We start from the raw sequence: 20,872 nt of genomic DNA on the forward strand, positions 1-20,872 counted from the left end.
GAGACCATTCTCCATTATCTGTACTCACAGAGTAAGCACACATCACTTTATTTCTTGCTTTTGCTTCTTATCATATTTTTACACTTTCAATATCATTAAGTAACACCCTTTTTCCTCCATGATAGCTGGTGTCACAGGTGCTTTTTTCCTCCTTTTTATTACTTTTGGCAGTAAAGAGAATTTTTTTCTCTCCCATTGACCCGTACCTATTCCTAGCAAATTCACTGCTTTATGATAAGTGCCAACATGGTCATACGCAGTTGCAATTTATCTTTGCACGCAGCTGGTCTGTGTGCATGTGTGTCTGTGTGAGTGTTCTTCTCTCCCATTGTTTGGCTCCTTTTAACTCCACTCAGATCTCTCTAATCACAGTTTGGAATCCACCTGAATTTCCCTGCTGTGAGAGCTGAAAAAGCTGACATCAAGTTGCTAAGACCACAGCTATGAAAAGGAAATAGCACATCTTTATTGGTGGAGCACATTAAAAGAGGTGAATGTGAGGTTTTTAAGTAAGATGCTGCATACGCATAACCTCTAGGTGCTTGACAGTGACATTGTCCCACATGTTGGCCATCTCCTCCATAATTAAAGAAAAGCTTTGAAAAAAGAATAGAAGTGTTTGATTTTTCACACTAAAACATTATTCTGGAAATTCAGAGCCCACAGCTTGCTATGCCCAATCCAAAGCATGGAAATTGTTCACACAAATCCTTTCATGAGGCTGAGGGAGACCAGCATTCCAGCTATTTTCTGCTCTGAGGGAAACATTTTAATTTCTTATGATTTCTTATGTGTCCATTCACAAGATTAGTTTTCTTTTTTTCTTAAAAAAAAAAAAAGCAAGTTGCTATAGTGACAATCATCCATCACAGAGCCCTTACTTGAGTACTTACAAACGCTGCTTATTAAACAAGCAGCCCCTTGTGTCACATGGAACGCCAGAGAGAAACATCAGTATATCAAGATTGCCAAAGATTAACTAAATGGTGAAAATAAAAAATATTTTAAAAAATGGAAACAGAAGCATTAATGGATGCTTTCATTGGACAGGGCACACTATACATAACACAGCTATTTCTCTACCACAAAGCCAACTGAACAATTTCATAGTGATCACACCTGACAGGGCCTTGAAGAAAGCAAGGAAGAGGAAATGAGCTTAGCCCATTTCCAAAGACAGTCTGATGTCTGTTTTTTGCCAAAAACTCAGCAGCCATGTTGTGTGGCATGAAGCATGACCTGGGGCAGTGTCCATCTCAAGAGAGTGGCCTCGGGCTTGCTGCTCAGAGGCCTTGGAGGGAAAGCAGGGCTTAGCCCAAGAACCTGTGTACATCCATTTCCTTTTCCTGGGGGTAGCTGGACTAAAATGCCTGAGCCATTGGGTATGCTTCCTGACTTACGCAAATGTCACCAGGGATATTTGTGCAAAGATCACTACACCCTATGAAGTACTAACAAGATATGAAAAGCCATCACAGAACCAGAAGGAGACCATTCTTCTCTCCCCTCTGATTCTACTTGCTAGACAGGATAGGCCTCTGACCTCCCACTCTTGCCCCAGCTTGACCTTCCATGCTCATATGTCTGCTATCCATGCATTAGCCATCGCTTTCTTCCACAGGCCTATTAGTTTGAAAGAATAACTGATAATACATTCCTAAGGCTCGATTGACTCATTACTTTTTGTGATATAAGGTACATAGCTGGCTTAATTGAAAGTGTTCTCAGAAAGAAACAGAAAAAGGGAGGCAAGAAAGAAAGTGTGAGGGCCACTCGGTCAACTGCTGAGAAGAAACACTGGGGTTTCCCTTCCTGGTTGTGGGCTAAGCAAAAGCTCACCCTCTGCACCAGGGGCTCTCTCTGCATTTGAGTCACGGAAAATCAGCCAGCAAATAGGCAACAGTGCAGAAATATGTTTGGCTTCATCTTTTATGAACAATCTGAATTCAGTTTGCATTTTGCAGCAAAAACAAGGATAGTTTTTCTAGAAGATAGATGGGAAGGAGGAAGACGAGGAGGAAAATAGAACACAATAGAAAAGTCTTTTAAAGACAAAAAAAAAAAACAAAAAAACTTCGTAGCTTTCTTAAGTGACAACCTAGGGCTACTCACATTTAATCATGCTGTTCTAAAGGAAGCACGCTGTGCCAAAATTTCTATGAGGAGAATTTCACTGCCCTGCATTGTTTTATTTCAGACTGCTCTTTACTTTGAGTCTGTATTTTCAAATTCTTTCTTTGAATATTTATGCCCTTAGGCAGACATATTAACTCATTTTACATTGAGAATCTCATTACATCAAGTAAAAATCCTAAGCCTGATAAAATGATTTACCCCCTCCATTTAACTTTTATTTTAGTCTCCCACCAGCTTCCCTGAAGTAGATTTGCTGCCAAGCTATAATACTATTTTAGACTGAGTCATCCAAGCACACTGAACAGCTTTTACTCCGCTCCTAATGTTTCTCCATCCCCGTTGTTTGGAAAAAANAAAAAAAAAAAAAAAAAAAAAAAAAAAAAAAAAAAAAAAAAAAAAAAAGGAACGTGTTTTTCTGTGGGTTTGCATTTGAAATGGTTACGAACGATGAAGAAAGAAAAATAGGAGGCTTTAATCCAGGGTGTTTGGCCCCTAGGGAACACAGGCTACTCTCTTCCCCATCTCTTATCTCCTTAAAGGGGGTCTGTAGTGCTATACATTTTTAAGCTCTACTGAGGCCTTGAAACCAGCGAAAGCATATGAAGGCGGTTATATAAGTTTAAGTACACAATGCTTCATTTATTCATGGAGAGAAATTGAAATCATTCATAGAGAGTGTAGTTGAAAATACCTACTGGAAAAATTAAAAATAAAAATAAAACATTTGATGATCCTGCTCTAGGAAACTGACATACCATCTTCAGAGTTGGAGAATTCTAAAAAAAAATAAGGGAAACAGGCCTTGGTTTTTTAAAACATTTAATTCAATTATTTTTAATTTGTTAAGTTTTTTTCCGAGACGGAATCTTGCTACATTGCCCAGGCCGGTCTTGAACTCCTGGCCGCAAGTGATTCTCCTGCCTTGGCCTCCCAAAATGCTGGGATTACAGGCATGAGCCACCATGCCTGGCCCTGGGAATCATGTCTTCTGAGGGAAATCCTGACCATTCCTTGATGGTTCAGACTTTGCCACAGGCAAAAGATATTCCAGACTGAGAAAGGCACCAAGAGTCTTGGTGGGAAATCAGTGTAGAGGTACCAGATTTCAGTTTCTATCACCTGATTTCATCATTTGATCCTAATCTCCTCAACTTCTGTTCCTTCTCACTCCCTCTTCCCACCTCACTCAGAACCTCAATTTCAAATGAATTCATGCAAATCAACCCCACCTATGTCTGCTTTTGCAAGTCCCACTCTCCAGGCTCTGGCTTCTGCAGCTTGTGATCTCATATACTCACACCCTCCCTAGACTCTTACTGATTTCTACTGTTGGCTGTGCTGATGGGAAAGCCCAAAATATTTTTGGAAATAAAGAAGTAGCATCTAAAGTTTCACCAGAGAGGCTTTTACCGAAAGGGAATTGTGAATACTGGGAAGTGTTGCCGGCCTCCCTCCTTTCTGAACTCCTTGAGAGCTGGTTAAATGGCAGATTTGAGGCCCCCACATAGGTGTCTTTGTCAGTAAAGGTTCAGGCCTTATCTGTTGAGGTACCATGGTAAGGATTCAGTATACCTGGAATGTTGAACAGAGCCAAGAACTCTGACAGCAATAGGCAAAGAAATAAACAGGAGTAGGGCGGGTGGAGAGGGAAGAGGTGAGCTGGCTGGGATCAAAAACACTGTTGTCAGGATCTCTAGTGAGGCAGAGACAGCAGTATGGAGCTTGGTTAGCAACTGACTTGTCAGAGGTAAGTTTCTACGGAAGTGCTTCAGGAGAGGACATGAAAGTTCATGGGCTGGCATAGGTCATAGATGGAAACCACAAACAAAGATACGAGGTAGTGGGATTTCAAGGGTAGATATTAAATGTTTGGTGCTGTGAGGTAGATTATTGGTCTTTTTTTGTGTGTGTAGTTTTTTTTTTCTGTAAGAGACAGGGCATTTCTCTGTGCCCAGGCTGGAGTGCAGTGGCTTGATCATAGCTTGCTCTGACGTCAAACTCCTGGGCTCAAGAGATTCTCCTGTCTGAGCCTATAAAGTAGCTGGGACTACAGGTGAGTACCATCATGCTTGGCTAATTTTTTTTTTTTTTTTGGTAGAGATGGGGTTCTTGCTAGAATTGCCCAGGCTGGTCTTGAACTCTCGGTCTCAAGCAATCCTCATGCCTCAGCGAAAGCACTGGGATTACAGGCAAGAACCACCACACCTGGCGGATTTTTTTTTTTTAAACCTCATTCATACTGCAAGTAATCCTGGCTCAGAAATTAAATTAATTAAACTGACCAATATGTGTCTCACCTGTTACCTCCTGCAGGGTCTGATCAGTACAAGCATTTGACAAATATTGAGTACGTATATGTGGGTTCTGTTATCTCAAACATGTGAGATTTTGTTGGGAACAAGTGGACAACAGTCTCTGTGTTCAAGGAGTCACTGGAGTTCAGTGGGAAAGACTGACAATCAATGAATAAACATAAAATGTCAGGAAGTGATGAATGCTCCAGAGAAACATAAAGCAGAGCAAGGGAAGAGAGGGTGTTCTGTTTTACAGGTTGGTCGGTGATAGTGGGTAGATACCTGAGTCACAAGAAGGCAGCTACAAGCATTCTAGGTCCCAGAATCTCAACTTGGGGCACTGAGAGCTAGAATGGACCAAGTGAGTCTGATCCCATCTTAGTGTCTATTCAGGCAATGTTTTTATAGGTTCCTGAAGAATCTGGCTTTGATGAACCTGAAGAGCTCTCTCAGCACAACTATGAAAATTAGACTGGGTCTGAGAGGGTCTCCCCAAGGCTGGCAGACTTTTTTTTCCCCACCCTGCCAAGTCTGAGGCCAGGAAGCTAGGTATCCACTGGGATTCTAATGTAGCAACACAGACAGCAGAGGGGCACTCAGCTCCTATAAATAACATATGTTGTCTTAGCTAAAGGCAGGGCAGTGCTTCTTGGTTTCCCTTTATACTGCTATAAGCATGAATAATTCACTTCTGCTTGCAATTCTACATGCTTTTTATTCCCCATCAGACTCTAACTGTACACTAACATTTGCATATGTTCCTTCTCACTAGGTGGGTTCTTACATGGACTCAAGGTACTCTATGATTCATTCTCTGGGGATGATAGACAAGAGATGACAAAGACAGCACTCAGATATTCCAACCCAGCCTGCAGAAGGGCCATATTGTAACACTGAAGATTTGGACTCTCTTGGCCCCCTGTACTGCAGTGAGACCCAAACACAGTTGGCCTGTAGCACAATGTACCTTTTCTGTGTTCTACTCTGATCTGACAACATGGCAAGTAGGAGGTCCTGGCTTGTGTGTGTAATTTAGAGACAGGTTTTGTACTCAACTGCTAAGCTTTCTGGTGTTCAGTCACTGGGACATATGGAGCTGAACTCTCAGAATCTCTGCAGGATTGGGAGGAAGAAGGTGGAAAAACAAATCAGGTTTCCAAAGTCCCTCTACTAAACAAGTGATTCCTTTAGCTTGAATGCACTCCCCTCAGTGGAATATGGTGCTGATTCATATGTATGGCAAAGGGAATGAGGATTCCAATTTTTAGTTTATCAAGAGAATTACCCAATAATGGATATACTGAATATCTACTAAGTGCAAGGTACTATAGTAGCCTATAAAAGAAACACATAGAAATAAAATAATACATAGCACATGAGAAAACAAAAGCTAGGAGAGTTTTCTAAAGAACAAAGGCAAAGATATCAGCAAGCAGTTAATGAGTACTAATAATAAATGGTGAATTGAATTGACAGCCATTAATTCAGGTATCTGAATGAACTGAATTATCTCCAGAAGGTTAAATTCCAATCTTTTTCTTTGTGAGATTAAACAGAGACAATTTAAGATAGATAAAATTTAGACAAGGAGAGATGTGAGGGGAGGGCTTCCCAAGGGAAGTGAATCTACAGCAAGTGTGGGGAGAAAGGAAATTTAAAAAAATGAAAGTCAATAAGGTACGGGCACAACACTAGCCTTGCAAATTTCCGTAACTGGATTACCTTCACAAAGCGACATGGCCCGGACTCCTTGATATATCTAGTATCTGTCATGCTGCAAAGCTCTTTTTTATTTTTATTTTTGAGACAGGGTCTTACTCTGTCACCTAGGCTGGAGTGCAGTGGCATGATTATAACTCACTACAGCCTCAACCTCCTGGGTTCAAAAGATCCTCCCACCTCAGTCTCTTGAATAGCTGAGACTATAGGCACATGTCACCATACCTGGCTAATTTTTTTGTACATTTTATGGATACGTGGTTTTGCCACATCGCCCAAGCTGATCTCAAACTCCTGAGCTCAAGTGATCTGCCTGCCTTGGCCTCCCGAGTGCTGGGATTACAGACATAAGCCACTGTGCCCAGCACAAAGGTGTGCTGAGGAAAGGACTGCAGAGAGAATGAAATATGCAAATAAGCAACATTAACATCTACCCCTTCACTTCTCTGACAATATATAATCTTCCACTTAGATTAGACTGAAGATCCTTAGAACAAAAATGGTCTATAATCTGCTGAAGGCTCACCACACTCCAATACTTAAAAATTGTTCTTAACCAACAATGAAGAAACTCTGCCATCAAGGGACAATCAGAGTTATAATAAGGAACCTGGAAAAGGCCTAGAAAACAATTTGGTCTAGGGCTCTGCCTTTTACTAGGTGACTCCAAGTCATCCCAGAAATACTTCTGTTCTCTTCTTATACATATACATATACATATATACACATCAAAGACTTCCAAAACTACCCTCATTTTGTAAGAAATAATTGTGATGAATACGAATCTGTCATTCTCTTGAATTCAACCAACATCGTGAAAGTAAAACCTATAATTGTAAGACACTGGGCTTGTGTCACGGCAGACACAAAGTTGACTAATATTTGGTTCCTGTGTTCAAGAAGTACATCATCTGGTAGAGGAAGCAAACATGTATACAAATATCTATAAATCAAGGCAGTGAGGGATAGGGGATCTAGGAGAGCATGCTAAACTACAAGCTACTTGAGGAAAACATCTGTCTTTTTCATCTGCAGATTCCCAAAGCTTAGCAATGCCCAGTGATATGGTTTGGCTCTGTGTCCTCAACCAAATCTCATCTCAAATTGTAATCCACATGTGTCAATGGAGGGGCCTGGTGGGAGATGACTGGATCATGGGGACAGTTTCTCCATGCTTTTTCTTGATAGTTAGTGAGTTCTCAGGTTTAAAAGTGGCACTCCCCACTTTGCTGTCTTTCTCCTGCTGCCAGGTAAGACGTGTCTTACTTCCAATCATGCCTTCTGCCATGACTGTAAGTTTCCTGAGTCCTCCTCAGCCATGTGGAACTGTCAGTCAATTAAACCTCTTTCCTTTATAAATTACTCAGTGTCAGGTATGTGTTTATAGCACTGTGAAAATTGACTAATACACTCATCATGTAGTAATTTCTCAATAAATGTTTGTTGAACTAAGAAAGACATGCAAAGGGCTAAAAGAAAATAATATGGAGAGACAGGTTCACAATAATGAAGGTACAAACAATCTTCTCGTTCTGATTTAGGTCTTGAAGGGAAGAAAAGAACAGAAAAAGTCAAGAAGTGATGCAAGAAAATCTCTTGCCTCTTCTTGCTTGGTCTGTAGTAAACATGAGTATGTCTAATGAACAGCCTTGTCATAATATTTCTATATAATCAGAGACAACAAATACTTCTTTTTTTCCCTCTAGGCTAAACACAACCTCCCCCTTTAACCTTTCTTCTTAGTACCTTTTTCCTATTGTTTCATTCCATGCTTCTGCTTACACTCTGAACCCTCCCATAGTCTCTCCATCCTAAAAGAATGATAACTCCTCTACCTCCATTGACTCTTAGAATGTGTAAAAGCATTTTTATGTCCATAACTGTATTTGATTCTCATAATAACCCTGTGAGGTGGGTCAGGAAAGTCACACTGTCCCTATTATAAGCAGAAATAAAGGCACTATTATGGTAGACAGAATAATGACCCCTCTAAAGACATTCATGCCTTAATCCCTGGGACCTGTGAATATGTGACCTTACATGACAAAGAGACTGTATTCTATAATTTAGTTAAGAATCTTGAAATTAAGTGTTTACCCCAGATTATCCAGATGAATGCCAAGTAATCACAAGGGTCCTTACAAGGAAGGAGGCAGGAGAGTTGATGAGATTTGAAGATGCTCAGTGGCTTTGAAGATTGAAAGGAGCCATGAACCAAGGCATGCAGGCAGCCTTTCAAAGCTGGAACAGACCAGGGAACAGGCTGTCTCCTAGAGCCTCCAAAAAGAAGGCAGCCCTGCCGACACTGACTTTAGCCCAGTGAGGTCCATTTCCAATTCCAGCCCCTAGAAGTGTAATGTGATGTATTTATGTTATTTTAAGCAACTCAATTTGTAGTAATTTGTTATAGCAACAACAGGAAACTAATACAGTCACGGTTTACGGACTCACTGAAATTCTCACATAACTCACAGTTATCAGAGTTGGGTCTAAAACTCTTGTAAGCCTGGCTCTATTCACCACTTAGCTCTTTCTCTTAGAGCCACCATATTTCCTTTAATTAACTACTGCTTCCCCACACATCCTCTGCCTTGTTTTTTTCAAATCACTTGTCATGATTTGTAATAATTTTATTTATTGAAATATTAGTTGTAGCTCTCCTCTTACCAGAATGCAAGTTCGATGAGAGGGCATGGGCCCTACATTTGCTCACCATTGAGTCCCTAACGCCTACAATAGTAAGCTGACAAATATACATTTGTGAGAAGATTCAGATCCTTAAGGTATGAGGATGCAAGAGCTGAGTAGAGCCAGAGAGGTTGCGATGGCGGCCCAAGGTCCACTGCAGATCTGAAGGGTCAGGAGTCATCTGTATGCTTCTTTGGGAAGTTGAGAGGGAAACTGTGTGATTGGTTGCTGTCCCTGATGACCCTAACAGAGGTCCTCTGCACATGCTCAGGTATGAAGCCAGAAGCCCAGATCCTGACAGATCACACCATGGTGACACTTTACTCCTCCAACCTCCTCCTTAGTAAGCCTATCTCCCAGGCCCTTAAGCACTTTGTTTCCACTCTGCATCTAATTGCTTTGGGATAATTATATCATTAACTCTCTGTAATGAATAATAAAAAATAAATCGCATCTGTAGAGGGCTGTGGAGCAAGATGTTGGGGTAAGCAGTTGTCAGCTATTTTCCTTTCCTTTGTCCTCATTTCCCTCCTCTCTCTAACCTTCTAAATTAGAATATCAGCCAAGTGAGGACCAAGATTTGTATTTTTAAAAGAGTCCCTGGATGCTGATGATGATCAGTGAAGTTTGGAAACCACTGACCTAGAGGATGAGCATCCTCAGAGCCTAAAGGAGAAACTGAAGAATGAAGTTAAATTGCAAAGATCTACATGTTTACTTAGCTCTTGCCTCCGCATTGCTCAAGGGATAGTATCTTGCTCTTCTTAGTAATTCTAGGGCAAGTGCTGTGATTGTGAACCTACAAGATGGGAAAATGGTACAACAGTCCCCTGGGAGGTAGCCAGATTCATAACTAATGAAAAAGTACTAATCTGAAGGCAGCCAGAGTCAGGAGGGCGTGCAGGATAGTTTGGATGCTGTTTCAGGTCACAGGCTCATTTCCGTAAGAAGAAACAGAGACAGAAACCTTCCTAGATCCCCTACTCTGCACCAGCCTTGAAGAGAATCCAAATCCTCTCTTTGGCCCTGGAAGACCCTGGCTTCTCAGAGTCTCTCGCATCCCAGTGGTCTCGGATCTTGGTCAGAAATAAGCAGTTTTTCAGTAATATTTATTATAGTCTGTTTCCACTGATATAGAGATGCTCAATACTTGTTCAATTATAACTTGAACTGCCTGCTATGGGGGAAGCCATTAACACAAGGAGACATGATTCCCCAGTAACAGGAAGGAAAGAATTGGATTTGTCCAGTGGATATTATTAGCAGATAGCAAAAAGCATTTAACAGACAGGTACTTTGGTGCAGTGTCAACACATTCTCAATAAACATGCTTCAAAGAAGCACCATATTATTATTATTTTTGCCTTGCTTCAAATTTCAATTTCAGCTTCTCAAAGTGTTCTTTATTAATCATAATGAACCCATCCAGCATTAATATAAAACTGTTGTGATTAATGGGCTAGTGCCCTGGCATCCTGCAGGTCACCACAGTGAGGCATTCCTTTCGGCAACATAAAGAAAAAAAGAAAGACTACTAGACAGAAATGGGAAACCAACACCCTTAACTTTGTGTCCATTCCATATTCCCGTCTGCTATGATTTTAACTGGCCTGTGAACTGACCTGTATGTGTTAACTACTGCCCTGGGGCAACAGCACAGAAAACCTCACAATTCTCCAGACATGTAGATACAGCTATGCCTCGGCCTCCTGACTTGCAGAATATCTCTCTGAATTTCTAAAACATGATCTCTATTAAAGGGGTGGAAAATCTGTGGGTTTTGTCCCCCCTAGGTTGATTCTCCAAACTCTCTCCCCTGGAGTTGCAGAAAGTCCTTCACTCTACTTAAGTGCTGTACTGTATATCGGTTCTGTGGAGCAGTCACAAAGAGAGGGAAAGAAAATCAGACAAAGACGAGCTGCATAAGAAATGGATGTAAACGCCTGTAATTCCAGCACTTTGGGAGGCTGAGGCGGGCGGATCACGAGGTCAGGAGATTGAGACCAGCCTGGCCAAAATGGTGAAACCCTGTCTCTACTAAAAATACAAAACTTAGCTGGGCATGGTGGTGCACGCCTGTAGTCCCAGCTGCTCGGGTGGCGGAGGCAGGAGAACTGCTTGAACCCGGGAGGTGGAGGTTGCAGTGAGCCAAGATCGTGTCACTGCACTCCTGCCTAGCGCCTGACAAGAGAGCAAGACTCTGTCTCAAAAAAAAAAAAAAAAGAAAAAGAAATGGATGTAGGACAAGAAGGGAGTTGCATAAGAAATGGACGTAAGACAAATGCAAATATTTTAGGCTGGGGTGTGTGTGTGTGTGTGTGTGTGTGTGTGTGTGAGGGTTTTTTCTCCCCCGTAGAAAATATAAGCGATTCAGCTGTAAGAAATTCTATTTCTAAGACTGCAGTAAACTATCACACCTGTAGGCTTTTATTTTTCACAGAGGACTCTGTAAAATCCAAGGCAGCAAATCAGAATTCGGTGTGGTTTAGAGGGAATGCAACCACAGATTCCAGCCAAGAGGGAAAAGCTCAATTATACCATTCTTTACATGCCCAGTCTTGTACTCTGACAGCCCCATGTAAGTGAAATGTGATCCATGATCATGGCCAGGGCAGAGGAAACACAAGCTGCAAGCCCCTGCATTATGCATAGTGAATATACTTCACGGTGTTGGTGCTGGAACAGGAGGTCTAATACATTACTGCTTGCCTGACGGCATGATGAGCAAGTATTTCTGAGTGATGTCATTACCTTTCAGGGACTGTGTTTGACTCAGGAACTGGCTGAATCCATCTATTCAAAACCATTCAATGCTGAGGGTCCAGGCTTCTACTCTTGGATACTTTTGTGCACAGGACAATCAAGGAAGAAGGTCTAAGATGATGAGATGACCATGTTTGTTTCTCTCACAATCTCTTACTGCCCCCACTGCTGGAAGCATTCTTTCAATCCCCATTCCTCCACACCACGGACTGCAATCATAGCCAGCTCCTAAGCAGCCCTATAAGGGAAGGAACCACTAGATCTCCAAAAACGTCATCATAATTTACCTGAGCAAGGTGTGCTTGAGAGACATTCACAGTCTTTTTTATCCTGGTAAGCACACATCTGCCTGCTTCTGCACTTGACCGAGCTCCTTCAGGTCAGGGAGCTTATCTGGCTGTTCACGGGGTCCTCCACGCCCCATCCAGAGACTCCCACCTAGTAAGAGCTCAGTAATGCTTGTTGAATAAAGAGACGGTCAATTTACCATTTGCCGCTGATGTGTTTAATGGCGCACATGTGTTTAGCTTTGTGGTTACATGCGGTGTCCCCAACTAGGCTACGGTGCTTCTGTCCTGTAGAGAGAAGTCTGAATTCAGGTATGATGACATTTTTAGAGCCTGCTTTATAGTAAGGTTGTATCAGTTATTCAGTTTCCTCTGGAGTTACCAAATGGTGGGGTGGAAAGCAAGGGAAGTAGCAGCCACTGCAGCCTTTGTAAATAAGAGGCTTCTCTAAGCTGAGGAACAGTGTGCACAGATGGGGAAGGGAGGAACAACATGGGTGTCACAGACAGAGATTAAAAGTAACCCAGCTGGGCGTGGTGGCTTATGCCTATAATCCCAGCACTTTGGAAGACTGAGGCTGGCGGATCATCTGAGGTAGGTGTTTGAGACCAGCCTGACCAACATGGTGAAACCTCATCTCTAATACAAAAAAATTAGCTGGGAGTGTTTGCATGAGCCTGTAATCCCAGCAACTCGGGGGGCTGAAGTAGGAGAATCGCTTGAACCTGGGAGGCAGAGGTAGCAGTGAGCTAAGACTGTGCCATCGCGCTTCAGCCTGGGTGAAAATCGAAACTCCATCTCAAAAAGAAAAAAAGTAACCCCAGGAGGTGTTATGATTTAGAAATGACTGTCCCAGTGATGGGGAGGAAGGCAGCAAATCACGCTGCCGTGTGTGTACCTATGCAACAATCTTGCATGTTCTTCACATGTACCCCAAAACCTAAAATGCGATTAAAAAAAAAAAAAGCTGCCCCTGACTCCGAGGCCTTCTGGGGCTGGTATCCTGCTTTCTGGGAGTCTCTCTAAAGTCCTCTTGTTCTTTTTCTCAATATGGAAGCAGGCTAACGAGGAAAGGTAAGGCATGCCTGGAAATAGAACGCGGGTCTAAGCCAAGAGGGGTGGGTGGAGTAATCAAGCCGGTCTCCTTCGGCGCTTTCACCACCGCCCTTTTAAGGGCTCCTTGGGAGCCGAGGGACACCCACACCACCCGACCCCACCCCACCAGGCTGCTGGAGTCCTGGGACCACCCGGGTCTGTGGCCCAAATCCTTCCTAGCTAAGGGGAGGGGAGGGGGGCTTCGGCAGGATTGTGACATAAGATCGCCATGGTGACAGGGAGCAGATCTAGACCCGAGCCTAATAAAGGTAGCGTAAATAAAGGTGTCATAAATGACGGGGCGGGGCGCATGCTTGTCAGGGACACAAGCCTCTAGGGGCTGCCAGAAGGGCTCCCGCTCAATGCGCGGCGCCAGTGCTTGTCATGTGCCAGCTGCGTCTGTGCACCCCATGGCCCCTACTCACGTGGCAACTATTGTGGCTACTAGTCCAGGAGGCTCAGCCTCTGGAGTAGGTCAAGGACCCGCTCCAGCTGACCTCTAACCCCCTGGAGCCGACTGAGCCCTGGTCTTCCCACTCCAGTCTCCCATGGGAATCTCCCCATGTGCTTACTTCCCTGGCAGGCCCCAGAGGCTTTGGTTACCTGGGGTCCTCTGCTTCCTCCTACAGGTCAGCCCTGCCCCAGGAATCGACCGAGAATTTGGTTCCATTCCTGGACACGGATTCAGCTGGAGAGCTGTCCCTAGGGCCAGAGCCCTTCCGTCTGCACACCCAGATCTGAATGACAAGCTGACTCGGCAAGAAAGGCTCCCACAGGTGGGTCCAATGCTGGACTGGGATCAGAACCAGACCCTAGTTCAGCCTCCTTGCCTCAAAAGTAAGGTTCAGACTACAGATCCAGATCAGGCTGCAGGGCATCAGGCAGATGAAATACTTGTTCCACCTCTAGACAGTAAGGATTCAAAAGCAGCCAACTTTATAGTTTCTCCCAAGAACCTGAAGAAAGATCTAGCTCAGCATTGGAGGCTTGCTAAGGTTGTGGGAATTCCACATTGATTCCACTTTCTCAATTCCATCTAGAGACCAAAACTCAAAATCCAGAGACCCTTGAAGAGATCCAGTCCTCTTCCCTACAGCAAGAAGCCCTAGCGCAGTTTCCACAGCTCCCTGAGGAGGTAGAACCTTCTTCAACCCAGCAGAAGGCTCCAGCTCTGCCTTCACAGTCCCTTGAGGGGGTCCACTCTTCTTCAACAGAGCAGGAGGCCCCTGTGCAACAGTTACCTGCCTCTGAAGAGATCATAGCTCACCCACTGATACAGCACGACGTAGATGTTCCCTTTAAAAGTTGGTGTGAAGCTCAGCACTCACACTTGCCCAATGTCACAGGCAAGCCTGTGGATGTGGAGCTTACAGGAACTCTAGAGCCAGGTAAGGAACTTACATCAAGCCAGGAACAGGCCACAGCTCAGCCTCCAGAGCACCCTGAGGAGGTGAACTCCTCAACTCAATTAGAGGCCCCAGCTCAGACACCAGAGCACCCTGAGGACAGGAAACCTTCTGCATCCCAGCAAGAGACCTCAGCTGAGCCTGCGGGTCCTCCCGTGGAGGCTGAACGTTCCCCCAGTGAGCAGGAGCAGCCAGCTCAGCCTTTTGAGTCTTCTGGGAAGCTTGAACCTTCTCAGACCCAGAAGGAGACCCCAGCTCAGCCTCCCAAGGAGATGGAACGTTCTGCAATCCAAAAGGGGACCCCAACTGAGCCTCCAGGTCCTCCTATGGAGCCTGAACCTTCCCCCAGTGAGCAGGAGCAGCCAGCTCAGCCTTCTGAGTTTCCTGTGGGGCCTGAACCTTCTCTGACCCAGCAGGAGGCCCCAGCTCCGCCTCCAGGGTCCTCTATGGAAAGTCTAGCTCAAGCTCCAACAAATAATGAGCTGCCAGTTCAACCTCCAGATGAGGATCAAGCTCATTATAACTTGCCTAACATTACAATTAAACCTACAGATGTGGAGATTACCATAACTTAAGAGCCTACTAAGGAGACAGAATCTTCCCAAGCCCAGCAGGAGGCCCCAACTCAGCATCTAGAGGAGGTGAAACCTTCTGCAACTGAACAGGAGGCCCCAACTGAACCTCCAGGTCCTCCTATGGAGGCTGAACGTTCCCCCAGTGAGCAGGAGCAGCCAGCTCAGTCTTCTGAATCTTCTGAGGAGCTTGGACCTTCTCACACCCAGGAGGAGACTCCAGCGCAGCCTCCCAAAGAAATAGAACCTTCTGCAATCCAAGAGGAGACCCCAACAGAGCCTCCAGGTCCTCCTATGGAGCCTGAACTTTCCCCAGTGAGCAGGAGCAGCCAGCTCAGCCTCTGAGTCTTCTAGGAAGGTTGAATCTTCTCCAGCCCAACAGGAGCCCCCAGCCCAGCCTCCAGAACATCGTGAAGTAATACCACAAGGTCACCATCAAGCTCAGCATTCTGATTTGCCCAGTATCACTGTTATGCCTCCAGAGGTGCAGCTCACCATGGCAACAGAGCCTACTGCAGAGATGGGAACTTCTGCAATCCACCAGGAGGCTATAGCTCAGCTGTCAGGACCAATTAGGGATGTATAACCTTCCCCTACCCAGCACCGGGGCCCACCTCTGCCTCCAGAGTCATTGGAAGAGGTTGGACCTTTACCAATTCAACAGGAGACTTCAGTTCAGTCTCCAGAACCTATTAAGGATGAGAACCCCTCTCCAACCCAGCAGGAGGCTGCAGTTGAGCATCCACAGACCCCTGAGAAGGTTGACTCTCCTCTAAACCAGCACGAGGCCCCAACTCTGACTCCACAGCTCCTTAAGGAAGTTGTAGCTCAACCTCCAGAGCATCATGAGGTACCAGTTTCTCCTCTAAGTCATGACCAAGTTCAGCCTCCAACATTGCACAATGTCACTGTTAAACCTGTGGATCACATCATCACCATGACTCCATATTTCACTCATCGGGTTGAAACTTTAACCCAACAGGGGGCCCCAGCTCAGTTCTTAATGTTCCCTGAGCAGTTTCAACATTTGCAAGAGATTATAATTCAGCAGCTAAATACCCCTGAATATGATGAACTTCCTCCAGTCCATCAAGAGCCCAGAATTCAGCCTCCAATTCAGCTCTTCTCAGACTTTGAAAGTCCATTGAGTGATGAGGTGGTATTTTCACCTCTAGATCTGTCTCCAGTATTCAGAAGTAATTCACCTTTGCCTAATACCACAGTTAAAAATGTGGATCTGGAGCTTACCATACCTACAGCAGTCACTATGGAGGTTGAACCTTCTCTAGTCCAGCAGGACAACCATCCTATTCCCATTGAGTAGGCAGACTTTTTTCTAGTCCAGCCTGATCTCCATTCCCCACCTCTGCATTCTCCTGAAAAGACTGAATCTCCAGTCCAGCAAGAGGCCACAATTCAGACTCCAGATTCTCCTAAGGAGGTAGAACCTTCTCCAGTCCAGAAAGACTTCCCAGCTGAACCACCATTGCCCCTTAAGGAGGTTGAACCATCTGTAACCCAGAAGGAAGCCTCAGGCCATCCTCCAAAGTTCACGGAAGAGATCAGCCCTCCACTGCAGCAGGAGATACCAGCTCAGCCATCAGAGCCACCTGGGAACGTCGAACTACGTCCTGTCCTACAGCAGGCCGCAACTCAGCTTTTAGAGCCACCTAAAGAGGTAGGATCCTCTCCAGTCCAGCAAGCAGTCCCTGCTCAGTCTTCAGAGCCCCCTATGGTGATAGAACCCTCTCTGACTCAGCAGATCTCCCCATCTTTGCCTCCAGAGTTCCCTGAAGAGGTGGAACCATCTCTAACTCAGCAGGACATTCCAGCTCAGATTCCAGAGCCCCCTATGGAGGCAGAACCTTCTCCACCCCAGCAGGAGGCCATAGTTCAGGCTCCAGAGCCCCCTAAGGGGGCAGAACCTTCAAGCCAGCAGATGGTCCCAGCTCAGGTTCCAGAGCCACCTAAGGAGGTTGCAGCTCAACCTCCAGCTCATTGTGAGTTGACAATTCCAACACCAGGTCAGGATCAAGGTCAGCATTCAACATCGCCTAGTGTCATAGTTCAACCTTTGAACCTGGGGCTTACCATCACTCCAGAACCCATGACAGAGGTTGAACTTTCTCCAACCATGCAGGAGACCCCAACTCAGCCTCCTAAGAAAGTTGGACCCCAACTTCCAGTATATCAAGAGGTAACAGTTCCAACACCAGGTCAGGATCAAGTTCAGCACCCAGTGTCACCCAGCGTTGCAGCTCTACCTCTAGACCTGGGACTTATCAAACCTCCAGAACCCACTACGGAGGTTGAACATTCTACACCCCTGAAGAAGACTGTAGAGACTCCAAAGCACACTAAGGTGACACTTCCACATCCAGATGAGGTTCAGACTCAGCATTCAAACCTGACTCAAGCCACAGTTCAACCTTTGGATCTGGGGCTTACCATCACTCCTGAATCCACTACAGAGGTTGAACCTTCCACAGCCCTGATGGCTTACAGCTCCTCCTCCAAAACACCCTGAGGTGACACCTTCACCTTCAGACAAGAGTCAGACTCAGCATTCAAACCTGACTCAAGTCACAGTTCAGCCGCTGGATCTGGAGGTTACCATAACTACAGAACCTACTACAGAGGTTAAACCGTCTCCAGCCACAGAGGAGACCTCCACTCAGCCTCCAGATCTGGGTCTTGCTATAATTCCAGAACCCAATACAGAGACTGGACATTCTGCAGCCCTGGAGAAGACTACAGCTCCTCGTCCAGACCAGGTTCAGACTCAGCATCAAAACCTGACTGAAGTCACAGGTCCACCTACTGATCTAGAACCTACTCATGATTCATTGGTGCAGTCTGAAAGTTACACCCAAGATAAGACTTTAACTGCACCAGAGGAGCAGGCCTCCGCAAGCACCAACATATGTGAGCTCTGTACCTGGAGAGGTGAGACGCTGTTGTGTATTGATCTCAGCCCAAAGCGGAGGCTCCGCCACATGCCTGTGCCAAAGCCCAACACCTACAACGGCACCTTCACCATCTTGTAAGAATCACCTTTCCTCCATTGTCCTCTGTGTCCTGCCTGACATGGCAGCCTTTCCCTTGAGGCCTTCCTGGGCCTTCTTTATCTCCCCAAGCCATACTGACAGCTGACTTTCTGCTTTCACCTTTGCTTGTCCACTCTTCCTTCTCCTCATCCTTTACTGTTAGGCCCCTTCTCCAATCCTTTGCTTCTGATTGCTCAGCAACTACATATTAAATGTACAAATAAATTATTGAGTAAAAGAAGTGATACAGAAAAAAAAAAAAAAAGACTGTCACAATTCTGTGGGCCACTGATTCCTTCACTATCTCCTCAAGGTTCTGTGTCTACCAATGTTCCAAAAGACATTCGTCTTCCCTCCCTCTCTTCCATACACAGCGTTCCTCTGTGTTGGAAGTGGGAGACAGGCATGAATAAGACGTGTCTCTGCCTTCAGGCACTCACAGTGAGGTGGGAAGGAGTGGTGTGTCAGCCAGTAATTCTGACACAGGATGCTCTCTGGTTTGATTCCAGTGTGCTACAGTACAACAACCAACTATGAAGGAGAATAGAGAGTCTGATCCTGGCTTTACTACTACTTTTTAACAAGTCAACCACAGTTTCCTCATCTGTAAAATGTAAATCATAATACTTACTTTACCTAACAAAGAGGGTTGAGTTGTTTCAAATATTTATTGAGATAATCCATAAAAATGCACACTCAAAGGATAAAGTTCTATAGATGCCAGGCCTCCCTCTCCTCCTCCTCCTCCTCATCATCACACCACCATCAGCATTATGATTTTGTCTATTTAAACATGTGTGTATGTGTGTGTGTGGGGGAGAGACTGCACATGCACGGATGTGCATGCACCTAGTAAAAGGGCGGGAAAGAAGGAGGGAAGGAGACCACAGATCAGGAAAATACTTCAAAGGGTCCATGTGAAGCCAGGAATCAAATGCTAAACCTGCCACGATTTACAAAAAGAAGCTACTTATATATTATGCTCAGATGCAGCTTTCTCAAGATATTCTCAATCCCGGCTCCTTCAGCTTCTGTTTCCTCCTGTGTCATCCACTGGTAAGAATGCGTGATGGCTACATTATTTGACACCTGTCTCCTAAATTGGGCCTCTTGTTACATATCACATGAGCCCCATTTTATTATTTTATTATTACCTCTTGATAAAGCATTATCTGCTTGTGGCCATTAAGCTACCACTTCGGAAGAAAAGACATTTCTGGCTTTTCCTAAGGAAGTTAATGAGTTGCCCTTGAATGACCTGAGAAGTTCATTATTTCTACAGATTATTAGGGGTAAAGGCAGAGAAGCAACTAAACTGAGAGGGGAAGAGACAGACACTGGACAGAGACTGTTTGTGGTTATTCAAGCAGGAGCACTTTACCTTGTACAAGGTGACCTTTAGGCTGTGGGATCCCTGAGTCACACTGCGCAGGGATGGCACAAAAATATTCTGCCCATCTCCTAGTCTCAGCACCCTGGGACTTGTTAGGGGAAAGTGCAAGAGAGGCATGGAGTGACATCTGTAACACAAATGGGTGGCTGCTGCTGGAGAAGGCTCTGAACCCCACTACACTAATATCAGTTTTACAAAAGAGGATGGTGTCTTGCTCTTCTCAGTAATTCTAGGGCAAGTGCTGTGATTGTGAACCTACAAGATGGGAAAATGGTACAACAGTCCCCTGGGAGGTAGCCAGACTGACATGTGTGTACCCAGTCTCTCTGGGGTCTGGGCAAGTGGACAGGGAAGAGGCAGGTTCTGCAGTGTGTGTGCTGGGTTGGCACACATATCACAAAATCCTAAATGTGTCAGTACTATCTGCCTGTTCTCCGTTCTCTGTGCCATGAACAGTTCATGTTATTTATGACCCCAGCAGCCCTTGACATGTTACTAATGGTGAAGCGAAAGGCAATGAGTAAAGGTCCTCCAGCAAGAGAAGCGTAAAATGAGCCTCTTAATCATCTCCTCTTCCCTTTGCTTGTCATAATCCAGGAAGGCTTTTTTGTACAGCATTAGACCCAGCAATTATATGAATCTGGCCATGAGGCTGATGAAGAAAGTTAGGGATCAAAGCGTTCTTTATGGGACACTTACCTGCTGAGAAGCAAAAGGCATAGATTCTGGTTGTAACTGTGCCATTGGGCAAGGTAAGAGTAGGAAAGAGGCCCACAGTGCTCCCTGGCCTACAGAAACGCCTAATTCACATGCAGAGCAGGAACTTAGACCTCAGGTCGAGCCTTTCCTGGGACACCAGGAAACAACTTTCCTTCCGATATGGTCATAATACTTTGTGACATGCTGACTTATAAGCCCTAACTATGCAGGTAGCATATGTGATGTGCAAGGTGTTATTCTGGGAGTTCTGAGGGATACAGGGCATTGTCACTGGTCTCCTGGAAATCATAGTTAATAAATAAACTATAGAAACAGAAACAAGATTTTCTGAAAGAAAATGACAGCAGTAAAAAGAATAGCAGAGAGGCCAGGTACAGCGCTCCCATCTGTAATCCCAGCACTTTGGGAAGCCGAGGTAGGTGGATCACCTGAGGTCAGGAGTTCCAGACCAGCATGACCAGTATGGTGAGACCCCATCTCTACTAGAAATACAAAAATTATCAGAGTGTGGTAGCATGCACCTGTAGTCCCAGCTACTCAGGAGGCAGAGACAGGAAAATCACTTGAACCCAGGAGGTAGAAGTTGCAGTGAGCCAAGATCGTACCACTGCACTCCAGCCTGGGTGACAGAGTGAAACTCCCTCTCAAAAAACAAAACAAAACAAAAATAGTAGAGAAAGCAAGTACTATATCAGGATTCTGATGGGTGAGATGTTATTTTAGACTGAAAATTAAAGAAGTCTTCAGGGAGC

General features: G+C 44.9%; 2 protein-coding genes across 2 annotated transcripts in view; one reads left to right on the forward strand and one right to left on the reverse strand.

The window, feature by feature from the left end:
- MAML2 (mastermind like transcriptional coactivator 2) overlaps positions 1 to 20,872 on the reverse strand; it is a 371,737-nt gene that overhangs the window by 132,476 nt on the left and 218,389 nt on the right. The gene's annotated exons all lie outside the window — the stretch shown is intronic.
- On the forward strand, positions 15,015 to 20,605 carry LOC119467824 (leucine-rich repeat-containing protein 37A3-like). The gene is given in 2 exon segments (XM_037730206.1): positions 15,015 to 17,460; positions 17,462 to 20,605. Coding segments are annotated over 2 exon segments (1,314 nt in total). The 5' UTR covers positions 15,015 to 16,692; the 3' UTR covers positions 18,008 to 20,605.

The sequence above is a fragment of the Cebus imitator genome, unplaced genomic scaffold, assembly GCF_001604975.1.
Source record: "Cebus imitator isolate Cc_AM_T3 unplaced genomic scaffold, Cebus_imitator-1.0 Scaffold336, whole genome shotgun sequence".
In the NCBI taxonomy this organism is placed as follows: domain Eukaryota; kingdom Metazoa; phylum Chordata; class Mammalia; order Primates; family Cebidae; genus Cebus; species Cebus imitator.